The sequence below is a fragment of the Corvus moneduloides genome, chromosome 18, assembly GCF_009650955.1.
Source record: "Corvus moneduloides isolate bCorMon1 chromosome 18, bCorMon1.pri, whole genome shotgun sequence".
NCBI lineage: Eukaryota > Metazoa > Chordata > Aves > Passeriformes > Corvidae > Corvus > Corvus moneduloides.
In genome coordinates this window covers 4,621,373-4,633,668 of record NC_045493.1, presented here as the reverse complement: position 1 = coordinate 4,633,668, position 12,296 = coordinate 4,621,373, and the positions used below count along the sequence as shown (strand labels likewise).

General features: G+C 49.7%; 2 protein-coding genes across 4 annotated transcripts in view; one reads left to right on the top strand and one right to left on the bottom strand.

Moving 5' to 3' along the window:
* The first annotated feature begins 1,552 nt into the window (after positions 1-1,552).
* Positions 1,553-9,191, top strand: PIK3IP1 (phosphoinositide-3-kinase interacting protein 1). 2 transcript variants are annotated; one of them, XM_032128187.1, is made up of 6 exons: positions 1,553-2,155; positions 2,316-2,432; positions 2,520-2,639; positions 5,185-5,370; positions 5,507-5,585; positions 7,574-9,191. In XM_032128187.1, the coding sequence occupies exons 1-6, from the start codon at positions 2,071-2,073 to the stop codon at positions 7,779-7,781; spliced, it is 795 nt and encodes a 264-aa protein (XP_031984078.1). In that variant the 5' UTR covers positions 1,553-2,070; the 3' UTR covers positions 7,782-9,191. The 2 variants fall into 2 exon arrangements, with proteins under 2 accessions (XP_031984078.1, XP_031984079.1); XM_032128188.1 differs by having other exon boundaries at positions 1,577-2,155; positions 2,523-2,639; positions 7,574-7,933.
* A 755-nt stretch (positions 9,192-9,946) lies between these two features.
* LIMK2 (LIM domain kinase 2) overlaps positions 9,947-12,296 on the bottom strand; it is a 31,089-nt gene continuing 28,739 nt past the window's right edge. For both annotated transcript variants that reach the window (XM_032128185.1, XM_032128186.1), the window contains one exon: positions 9,947-11,987. In XM_032128185.1, the coding sequence (XP_031984076.1) occupies positions 11,831-11,987 (157 nt within the window). In that variant the 3' untranslated portion in view covers positions 9,947-11,830. The remainder of the gene's footprint in view (positions 11,988-12,296) is intronic.

Here is a 12,296-nt window from a genome sequence, read left to right as displayed (position 1 = left end):
TTCTCCCAGATTCCCCATTGTCTTTCTGTGGACTAGAAACTCAAATTGCTGGAACTTGGCTGAGTATAATGGAAGGTCTGAGATTTGTTTCCAGAGAAATTACTGCAGTTCTGGGATCAGTATGTACAGAAGGAGGTGCTTTCTCTGCTAGGTGGCATGGAAGCATTAGTTAGTCTCATGAAATGAGCAAAAAGAAATTAATTGTGCAGGTTGGCAGTCCATCTGCAAACAGTTTTGGACAGGCAGTGCCTCTTGATGCATGTGTGGCCCTGCAGTTTCTGCTGAAGGGAATTTGTCCCATAAAATCTGTGATGAAGAGCTATTACAAACAGGCAGCTTGATTCAATAGCCCTTATTAAAAATTCTTGCTGACTCCAGTTAGCCTTGCCTTTACAGAGAGTAACTGGAGAGCATCAGGAATGCAGTTACAGGGTGTCTGTGCAGACAATGAGCATAATGGCACAAAGGCTGCATCTTAGCTGGTGATGTCAGTCAGGACTGGCACAAACAGTTGGTTTCCTGTTTTGATTTTTTACAATTTTTTTTTAATCTGACATTACTAAACTAAATTTTCTGTAGTGGTAAATCAGATCGTTAAAGTGTGAATCACACACAAATGTGTGCTAAGACTCGTGGTTTCACACTTCGCAGTAGTGTTGCTTAATTGACCTGTTTCCTCATTACCCATCTATCATGCTGGTATATCTGTGTTTTTGTGGCTCCATTGTGGACTGCATGCAGCAGGTGACCTGGCTGTAAAGGGGTTAAAGTGTTCATCACCTGGTGAAAAAGGGGCAAAAGTTGGGTTGGATCAGCATCTTGAGCAGCTTTGTCATACAAGTACCTGTAGCAGCCTAACAGAGAGCATTGCCAGGATGGAAACATCTGGGACTTTCCTGGCATAGAAATACTTCTTATGTGTTCAGTGGTTTCCATGTGATTTCAAAGAACTTTAAAAGAAGGGAACTTCCCTGTCCTAATCTAAGAAGGAAGGTTTGATTGTACCTCATGTAACAGAAAGGAAGGGAAAGCGCAAAGAAGCGAGGCAGGCAGATCAGCCAAGGTCAAGAAGAACTGTGGGAAAGCCAGAAATAGCACCTTGTGCTGCAGGCCTGTGCCTTGGCTACAAACCCATCAGTTGGCCCAGGCTGCCTTTGCAAGCTCATTGTTGAACAGGACCAACTATTCAGTGGCTTGTTTTTCACTGGTGTAAAATAGAAACAGTGCTGAGGACTCCTGATGCTGGTGTGCAGGGACTGGCACTGCACTGTCTGAATCCCTTGACATGTTCAGAAACAGAAGTATCTATTGTAAGCCATGTGAAATGTCTGCAGAGAGGCTTTATCACCGTGGCTGGATGCCTGCAGTAGAACTACTCTAAACCATCTTCATGCTGTTTACCTTGTTTTTTTCTATAAGCAGGCACAGCTCTTAGAGTAAGTACATGGAGTCAGTGAAAAGTAATAGATTAGCAGAGGCAAGAATGTAAACCCCTTTAAGGCAGAGGTGCACAGCCTCCCTGTACCCCCCACAATGTCTCTTGAGAGCTAAGAGAACCCAAAGGGAGAAAATAAGGGCAGCAGGATTTAGTCCTTCATGGTAATTCTCTAGGGGAGATAGCAGTTTTAGGTCTCTGAAGGTAAACACTTTCCCTGCCACAGGCAGCGATTTAAATGTAGTTCCGTGTGGGAAGTCTCCTCTTCTGGTCTAAGACTTTTCCTGCGACTGTAGGAGACAAGCCCAGGGACGCGGAGTTCCTCTCGAGCCAAAGAGCCCCGTGGCACCGAGCACCCGCCGCCGCGCTCGGTCCCGGGGCGAAGTACCCTCTGCAGCAGGCTCTCGGCTGCCCCGAGCCCTGCCCCGCAGCAGCCGCCCCTTCCCCTCCTGGGGGCGGGCGGTGGCGGCGGCAGCGTTAGGACCCGGCGGCGGCTGCGGGGCGGGGGGGGGGTGAAGCGCAGCCCGGAGGTTGTTTACCGGGGAGGGGAGCGCTGGGCAGGTCTTGCCTCGGCGCCGAGTGGAGCCGAGCTGCGCGGCCGGGCTGGCGGCGGCTCCTCGCCCTCAGCGCCGAGGATGCTGCCCCGGGGCCCGCGGCGGGCGCTGGGCGCTGTGCTGCTGCTGGGCTCGCTGGTGCTGGGGGCCGCCCGCGGCGCCGAGGGTGAGTGCCGGCCCGGCTTTGTGGGGGACAAAGGCCGGGCTCGGGAGGGGGAACACTCCCGCGGGTGAGGTGGGGGGCCGTGCTGGGGAGCGGCCCGAGGCGGCGGGGGCTGCCCGGGCCGCCCGCAAGGCTCGGCTCGGCTCGGCTCGTCTCTCCGCAGAGTGCCTCCGCGGCAACGGCGAGTCCTACCGCGGCAGCCGGCAAGTGGCCTCCGGCGGCGCCCCGTGCCTCAACTGGCTGACGGTGCAGAGCGGCCCCGGCGCCGCACTCCCGGCAGGTGGGTCCGGGGCCGGGGGACGCGGCGGGGGCGCTCTCGGGGGAGCGGACGGTGCCGGGGCCGCGCTGACGGCCCGCTGTTCCCCAGCAGTCTATGAGGACCACAACAGCTGCAGGAACCCGGACGGCGACGCCGCGCCCTGGTGCTACATCCGAGGCGCTACCGGGATCCCAGAGCGGCGATCCTGCGACATCGCCCAGTGCTCAGGTAAGAGCGGCCGCCACCGGCCCCCCTCTCTTCCTGCCCTCCCCGGTCTGTCTTCTTACCCCGGGGGGCTGGGTTTGTCACCAGGGTGGGGTCCCCTCTGCGCACAAACAACCCCGGGCTACGCCAGCACCTCCCCCGGGAACACCGCGTACCCGGGGCTCCCCACCGGCCCCCGCCTGTGTGTGCACATCTGCCTCCCAGCTGTACTTTGCTCCGCCCCTAGAGCTTTGCCATTAGTGCCAGAAAAGGCCTGTGAAAAGCCCCCACTCCCCCATAATTCACTTATCACTATAGAGCTCCTTAGCTGTGTTGCAAAAGGCTGAAGTCTGGACATCTAGGAACTGCTGAGTTGTGGGTAGATTGTTACTGTGGGGCACGTTACGGCTGACTAAAGAAGCTTCCTTCTGTTAAAGGATTGCCAGTGAGAATTTGAGTACGGGGTGGAGGGGAAGAACTTGTTAAAAATGAGAACTAGAAGGGAGGACAGTAAGAAATGGAAAACCCTAAACACTGGATTCCTCCTGGATAGTCACAGTGAGAAACAGTTTGCAAAAAGAACTGTAGTTGAAGCCTGTTTCAGGGAGAGGAGGTGTCAGTATTGACTGATGCCAGAGTTACCACTTGGGGTTTTTTGAACTGTTTACTACTTTCTGAGCCCTGCAAGATTTACTCATACCACTGTCCCTTGAGATTGCTATCCTTGCATATAAATACTTTTCCCACACACATACACCCTCTCCTTTTTCTCACTTTGCTCTTTTTTTGCTTGCTTTTCCCTAAAGATGAAGCAAAAAAAATGTTCTGCTGACAAGACCCTTACTCAAAACATTCTTGCAGCTTTAGGATCAGAAGAGTTACTTGACCTTTCATCCATTTACATGTTTAATAGGTTTGGTATTTTTGCGTCTCAGAGTGGGCACCTTTTCATGGTCCAACAGCTCACTTTAGTCGAGTTGCCCTGGTTGACCCACCGTGAAGTTACTGTGCAGGACCCTGATTTCCTGTTTCTGACTCCATTCTGTACTTCCATTTCACATTCCACTGAGGACTCAAAATGGCTGCAGATAGAAAATCCACATGGAGTTACTGCCTGCTGTGGGGGGAGATATAGGTGGAGGGAGTTCTCAGGTGTGGATGCATACTGTGAATAGCATTTCCAAAAAGGAGGGGGGTTTGTGTAAAACAGATGATACCTACTTTACACTGTCACAGCTTTTACAGTGCTACAGCTTCCATTTAAACTATGTCATGAAAGAAGGAGCTACCTTGAAAATCTTTCAGTGCTGTTGATAAAAAAGAGCATTGATAAAAAACAGGCCTGGGAAGGAACCTGTATCCTTGGGTGCCTTTGCCTAGGCCTTGGCTGAGGAGGAACTTGTCCTTAGTCAGTGTCTGTGCTGCCTGAGGGCTGCTCTGAGTTAGCTTGTCCAACATGCTATCAGAGTTTGGTACACCACTGCAAAGAGGGGCTGGGGAAGAATATCCCCAGGTTGTTTTCACACAGCTGGAGTTTCCTGTCAAACTTCCCTGTGTCAGGAAGATTGACGCAGAAGAGAGATAAATAGGCTCCTGGGAGATTTGGGATGGAGATTCTCATAATTTTGTTCATGTCTGTTCAGCATGATTGAAGCTCCAGCCTGTATATCGATCTATACACTAAATGAAGTCATTGTGCATCCGTTGAACTCATGCCCTGAAGCTGGGTTTCATTCTGCTGTCTGACTTCTCTCATCTGTGGTGATGCCTCAGACTCTTAGTTAAATAGGTTCATATCAAAGGAAAGTCGGGGGGGGAGGAGTGTAGGGTATGCCCAGCCACTGCCCTGGAGGGATGTCTGCTGAGATAAGGAGATTGCACAATCTCCCAGCAGGACTCCCTGGGAAGGCAGCTAACTTTTCAGTTATGGTAAGAAAAGACAGACCCAGAATCCTCTGGGAGACCCTATGCAGATCCTTTGTAACCCATTGGCCTTTACCCTGTGGCACCCACCCCCTGTATCCCTATCAAAGCTAGCCCTCTGCCCCTTCGAGGAGAGAGCTTTTTCCCTGGCTTTCCCCTTGGCCGGAGGGGACCATCAATAAAGCTACCTTCACGCAGAACCAGCCCCACGAGCCTCGTCTCTATCTGGTCTGGCTTGGCCTGGAGGCTGCCCTGCAGAGCTGAGCTGAAATCACGAGCTGATAATCACTAAAGAGCTGACAGCCTCTGCACAGGCCCTCCTTCCTGCCAGCAGCTGAGGGAAGACACCGGGCCTCGGGAAGGTGATTTCTTTTGGGACCATCTACCCTGACCGGTCACCTCTTCCTCAGTCAGAGCTACTGACCCCACACTAGCTGTAATAGAGGAGTACATTTCTTGTCTACTTTGGTAGGATTTCTGGCAACAACTTAAGTGGGAACAAGTGTTTTTCAGTGTGTTTTGAAGGCAGTTCAGTGATACCAGTCTAGATCTGTCCCACTCGCAAGGCACATGTTGTTTTGAAGTACTCATAAGTGCTTGGTATGTTGTATATGTTGTATATATACTTTTTTTCCCCTCTCAACAGATGCTACAGCTACCACAGCCCCAGTCCCTACAGCAGAAGTTGGTCCTTCCCAGGAGGATGAGCAGGTGTTTGAACCAGCTGATACCTTGCCCTCCCGGAGCGAGGCAGCCGCAGTGCAGCCCGTCATTGGGATCAGTCAGAGAGTGCAGATGAACTCCAAAGAAAAGAAGGACTTAGGGATACTAGGTACAAACCCAGGACCATGTGATGGATCCATTCCTGTAATTCTGGCAGGACAGACCTGTTTTGAGGCTCTAAAAGCAACATTATAGCTGGATCTGCTGCCTCTAATTTTGTCTCTTTTTTTTTCCTCTTTTCACAGGTTATGTCCTGGGGCTGATCATGATGGTGATAATCATTGCCCTCGGGGCTGGCATTGTCCTGGGATACATCTATAAGAGGTGAGTGGCTGTTCTTTTCAAAAGCTGGTGTACATAAAGCAGGAATGTCTGAGCACCTGCAGACCCAACCAGATCCCAAGGAAAAGGGACAGAAGCATATGTTTGGATGTGGCACATTGAGCAAGTTTGCTTGCCCCACTGAGGAAAGAACTACTGAAGAGTTAATTCTGTTCTCCATTTCCTGCATCATTGTGATGTTCTGTCCCACTTAAAGTTTCAAATTGCCCTCTTTAATATTTGGGGTTTTGTGTGTGCATGTGCACCTTCATGTGGCTTTTTCAGATGTATCCTGGGGAGCTGGATTTTGTCAGAACTGGAAAGAGCAGATCCCAGGTGCCCTCACAGGAAGTTTCTTTTGATCAGGAAAAGAACAATCCTTCTAGCAGGCCACCTGTTCCCCTGATTTCTCTAGTCTAGAAGAAAAACAATTGGCAATTTTTTTCGTTACTCATGCATTGTATCCTTTGAAGTTGACTATCAAGTAGCACTCTTTTTTTGGTCAAAGTTCATTTTAGCAAAACTCCTGTATACTTTAAGGTCAGTTTTGATTTGCACTTCAGTTACTATTTTTTCAGCCACTTCACTGTGTTGAACAGAAATGTTTCTGTAGCTCAGCAGTGTTTGAGGGTAGTGGCAGTAGCAAGCTGCTTAGTTGTAAGAGAGGGGGCAGGATTAACAAACAGCAGTGATTGTCACTGCACACGCAAAGGCCCAGGCTCCCTCCTCTGGGAGGGTTTGTTCTATGTTTTGGCTGTTTTACAAAACAGTCTGACACAGCCAAGCAGAAGAAGCCCTGTCCCAAGCTGGGACATGTCCTTATGTAAGTGTTTATAATAAATGCTGACAGAAAAAAAGCAGAGGAGGAGTGTTACATAAGGGGCAAAACACAGAGCGCTGCTTGTCGAGTAATCTGATTTGAGGTGTCACTTCAGAAAATGCTGTCTTGTGTGCTGGCAGGAATGGCAGCCACTGCTGCACGCTTGTAGGCAGCTTTGAAAAGCAGCCAATGTGCTGACAGGAAACCCCAGCAGCTCTGCCTGGTTGAGATCACAAGCCCCAGGCGGAGCAAGTGCTGCCTGTCCCACCTCTCTCCTATCTTCGGCAGGAGGAAGCAATAGACCAGTGCTGGGCTTTGTCTGAATGCAGCTTTGCTTCTCCAGTCACAGAGAGCTCACAGCAGGGATGTAGTGCAGGTTTACTGTCTCCCTCCTTGCCTTGATCTCAGAATTGCATGTGCAAGCTGGCAGGTTTGGGTAGTAGGTGTGGTGAGAAACCTTTAATGGGTTTAGTAGTTTTTGGTATACATAGCTTTTCTGGAGACAACATGCTATTAATGCCAAATCCATTTTTAAAGCAAGGCAGTTCTTCCGCAGCACAAATTACAGAGGTGTTTCTTCCCTTAGCAACAGGCTGGAGACTGAGGTAGGTTTGAGGAGCTGGTTGTGGCATTAAGCTCTTATAGCTGCAGTGGCAGAAGGCAGGGCCAGCTCTGAAGTCAGCTTTAGTACTTTCTGGACAGCTTAATTTGCTGCAACAAAAGGCAGAAGCTGTCACCACCTCGAGTGTTTCAAATGAAGCAGGTTACAGCTCTTTTCCACAGCAGTGGCCTCTGCGCTGACTCACTTCTCCCCTGGGCCTGCACCTGGCAGTGCTGTGGGACTGTAAAGGATAAGGAAACAGATGGCAGCTCCATGGCTTGAAGGAGGGGCCTGGCTTTACAGTCACTTACCAGCAGCAGTGTCAGTGAATAAGCCAGTTTGAGGGAGGGACAGACTTCACTTGGCTGGCTACTTGTTTTTTAAGGATGCTCAGCTGTGGTCCTCTGCTTACAGTAGGGAATATTTCTGGCCCTTTGTATGCAGCTAAAACCTTTGTTTATCTTAAAGAGCGGAGTCCCTTCTTCTCTGCTGTATCAGCTTTACTGAGACTCTCCCTCCAAGCATCAGCACTCACCCCATGTAAGTGTTTTGGTTTTTGTTTTAATGCAGGGGGAAAGACCTGAAGGAGAAGCACGAACAGAAGGTTTATGAGCGTGAAATGCAGCGCATCACACTGCCTCTGTCAGCGTTCACCAACCCTGCGTGCGAGCTTGTGGATGAGAACACCATTGTGGTGCGTACCAACCAGACGCCTGTGGAGGACATGCGGGATGGCAGTGGCCCTCTCATGGGGCAGGCAGGGACTCCCGGTGCCTGAGCAGCTCGGGCAGGAGCACTACAGGCTGAGCAAAGCCTCCAGCTTCCCACTGTGAGTGCAGGGGTTGTGTGTGTTCATTTCTATTTTGTTTTCTTTTTGATGAACGCCAGATGAAGGTGATGTAGAGGAACAGAACAATGGGCTATTCATCATCTGCTTGAGGGGCACCATTCAGTGCATGATCAGCTGGCGACTGGTGTAGTAGACCCTGCTGCTTCCTCCCACCTATCTCCATGGTGTGCCAGGGAGCTGGGGGGATGATAGGCCAGGCTTACAACTGGCCACAGATCCCATAGCCCAGAGTGTGGTCGTGGCTTCCTCTTTTTCTGTTCTTTTCTTATTTAACAGTGTGCACTGTTACTTAAGTTTCAGCCTGGAACCTTAGGAGAGAACAGTACTGCAGGGACTGAGGGGAGCTTCATGTCAGACTTAGCTAGATAATTACACTCTGATTAATAGTTCCTACGTTTTTGCTTTAGTGGCTGAGAGCTGGAAGCACTGTCCAGAATCCTTTTAGTGGATCAGGGTTTTTTCCAAGGAAGAGTTTATTTGAGGAATGTCTTTGGCCAGAAGCAGTATGTTTAGTGCCAGTGCCAGTTTAGAAAAGCTCTCCTCAAGCTCTTTACAAATCCAGGTCTTCCAGGGCTGAGGCCACTTCTCCATTCCCCTGTGGTGCTACATGCACAGCCACAGTTGTAGGTGTCCAGGGGGTCTGTCTGTGCCTCCTTCTCACACAGATCAGGAAAGCAAGGGCCAGTGGTAGATAGTTGTGAAGAAAACAAACTGCCCTTTGGTTACTTACAGCAGGTTAAACACAGGATAGCTAACGTACTCTTTTGAACTCCCTTGGCTTCCTACAAAGCCAGTGCTGGACTGAGTGGCCAAGCTGTGGAGGTCAGCCTGATCACAGTGCGGCAGTTCTGGCTCTAAGGGCAGAACAAGACAGCTGTTTTGTAAGAGTGAAGTTCTGGCATGGCTCCTGGCCCAGCCTCTGTCACACATTCAGCTTGTGCAGCAAGACTACTTACTTAACAGAGCCTGGTCCTATTAGAGAGGTTTTGTAACAACTTTTATTAGTGTTTCAGGGGGTTTGGGAGGGATGGTTGCTGCAGTGTCTCCCTAATGACACCAAGGCAAGGCCAGTTCAGGGAAACATCTGTCCCCACTTCAGGGGATTCAAGCCATTCAAGTAAGTTTTCTAGCCATCTGGTTTATAGCTGTGGGCCTAACAGGGAGCAGCACTTGGCAGCAGGGGTTTTAGTGTTAATGTTTGATTCAGAAAAGGGAAATATTTTATTTTTAAATGCCTTTGAATACCATTTCTTTGTAAAATGTTTTAAATACCTCATTATGAGAAGGTGCAGACTGTGCTACCTTGTATTAAAGCTTAAAAGAAAAATGCTCTGTAGACCTGTGTGGACTGTGGCTCATCTGTGCACTCCTCCTGCCAGAGCAGCATCCTTTGCCTTGTTTCAGACTTTGAACTGAGGAGAAGGGAAGATGCCTTCAGTTTGCCAGGCCCAAAGGTAAATCCCTACAAGCAATGCGTGCACTCGCCAGCACTGATAAGGGGCATGGAGCTTGTCTTCTTGCTGCCAGCAGCTGGCCTCGGACTGCACACTATTCCTGAAAAGCAGCTGTGGGGATGTGAGCTGTGGGTGACTCAGCAGGCTGGCCTGTGGGAACACACTCTTGGTTACAGCCCCTTCTTGCACTGACCTGGGTCAGTTCTGCTTTGGTGCTGCTCAGCAGCAGCTCCATCCCTTGAGAAGTACAGTGGAGACAGAGCACAGCAGGTTACAGGAGTGGCAGCATTTTTTTTCGGTTGTTGTCTTAACAAATGCCCCTTGAACTACATATTTCAGAACACAAGGTTTCCAAGAACAGGCTGTATTTTTATCCCTGGATTAGAAAAGGAAAATGGAGAGAGGCTCCATGATCTGCTGACTCCTGTGCACCCTTAAAACCCAACCAACAAATGAACAGAACTTAACAACTTCTTCCCTTTCCCTCACTCCAGGTAAATAATCCTTCAGAGCACTGCACTGTGATTCTGCAGTTCTGTGAACATGGCAGAGTCCACTGACTCAGAAAAGGGTGTTCTACATGGTACTGCATCTGGGGAGTTTTGATGTTGCCATTTTATGACTACAACAGAAACCCGAGAAAGTTACAGCTTCCGGCTTTATTTAGCACAGAGACCACAAAATCTTGTTTTCAACAGCATTCAGTTACTGCTTTTTAATTTAGTTAGAATGTGGAGCGGTGCAAATCACAGTTCATAAACCCCACCCACACATCACCCAGAACTTTCCCTTCAGGGGTCCCCTCACAAACCAGCCTGGGTGGGGGAATGAAAGGGCAAATCCTATTAACAATCCTGGATCCACTGGACCCAGTTTAGAGAGGCTCCTCCCTGACTCACAGCACAGGGAGCCCCCAGTGTTTCTAAAACACCACTACACAGACTAAAAACGCCCCCCTTGCATACCTGATGTCAGGTGATGGCTGGTCCCATGTTATTTTACATAATACTTTAAATCCATGGGTAGGGGGAGGAAACCAAAGTAACAGCAAAGACTAACACCCATTCCCCACCATTCAATGCTGAAAGGAGGAGGAGGGACAAAGGAACACACTAAAAATCCAGTTAAACCATGATGTTTGTGAGACTTACAAGCAGACCTTGATCCAGCTTTTTGTTCAGTTCTGCCAACCATGTGAGCTACTGCAGCAGTAGCTTGCTTCCTTCCTTCTCCCACTAAGGGAGAAAGAAAAGAAGCAGAAGAGACCCACCTCCCAATGACTCCAAGCCCTTTTTTCCTCCCCCAGAGCAGGGAATGACCCTGAGGAAAATTTCTGTTTGGAGAATGAGCTCAGGTGCTGCAGCAGCAACTGAAAGAAGGACGTTCAAAGGGTGCAACTTGCACAATCTGCAGGAAAGGATGAGGTAATGGCAACTGAATTAGTTCTCCAGCTGCCACTCCAGGGAGGATGGGACATTCTCCAGCACTATTCTATTCATGACAAGTCCATCCTTGAATTAACCTTGGGCAAGTTGCCCTTTGCCATTGTCCGTGCCCAAGATCTGAACCACTTCAAACCTTTGGCTTTCTGACAAGCACCTTCTGCCACCATTTCTGTCACCTCACATCCACAGGCCAAAAGCTCAAGCACTCAGGAATGTCCACAGCCAGTGCTGCCTAGTGCAGAACTACACATTCAGGCTCAAAAACTTTCACCTAGGTTAAGGTTTTGGGCAAGCAAACTCACTGCAGGCGCAGGGTCTGAAGATGCTCCAGTGGCTTATTTGCTGCCTGCCTCATTTGCCATCAGGAGGGCCAAGCAGAGCTCAGTCTTAGTGTTTCTAGGCAGGCTTTTGGAGGTATTCAGAGACACAGAAGGAATAAAAGCCCACAAAACCAGAACAATTCAAATGTGCTTCGCCAGAGACAAGGTATTTCAGGAGAGCTGCCCAGTTCCTAGGGCTTTTCACTCCCTCCTCTGATACGTGTCAGAGGCCAAAATCTCAGTGGGTTGTTCTGGGAAACACATGCAAATACATACATGTGCTGTCCTGGTGGGACATGTTGCTGGATGTCCAATTCCCCCACCTTTCTGAGCAGGGCAGTCAGTGGGAGAAGCTGTTCCAGAAGTGCTGGTCCTTACCCAGGAGAATCTCCTATAGCAATTCCCTCCCTGGCAGAGAGGCCAGGGTGGCTTCACAGCTTGCAGCCAAGTTCTAAGGCACCACAGTAAAGAAGCCTGAAAAGGCCAGAAAAATATTTCTCAAGCCAGAAAAATAGCGTTCAGCAGCTTTCCTAGGTGCAGCTGGCAGGAAATGGTCCTTTTTGCTTCTGAAACACGCCAGAAATCCACAGTGAGTCAGGATATCCAAGACGAGGGAAGCTGGGTGGGGAGAGAGAGGCAGTGCAGCAAATGCACAGTGTGGTGCCCCGTTAATGCCCTGGAAGTGGCTGAAGTGCATCTCCCTCCCTGACGCTCATCCCAGCTCCAATGGAAGTGATGCAGGCAGTAGGATGAGTGGACTAGGTTGTGTTTTCAGGTAGCTTGTCACGGTTCAGTCCATACTGCACACTCACATTGTGGTCCAGCTCCTCCAGCTCAGATGGAAGGGGGATGGCAAGTTCTCCCAGGTACAGAGAAAGAGCTTCAAAGGAATCTTCCAGCTTGGAAAAAGGGGGCCTAGAAGCAGAAGTGATGAAACATGAGTAGGAAAGAGGAAGCAGAACAGCACCTAGAAAGCCATCCAGGTCCCTGTACCATGTACAGAGTGGTGAACAGGGACATGATTTCCTCCCCATTCAGCTTCCAAGACTGCAAAGCCCCCATCTGTATGGGCCACCTGTTTTTATAGCCAGTGAGCCAGTGGGAGGTCTGGCTCTTTGGAACCTACTTGGCAGCAACACTGTTCTGAAGCTACAAGTTTCGTAACTGAAATCAAATGAAGTATTTACCTTACTAATAAAGTCTGCCCCTACTTTTGTACCTGAG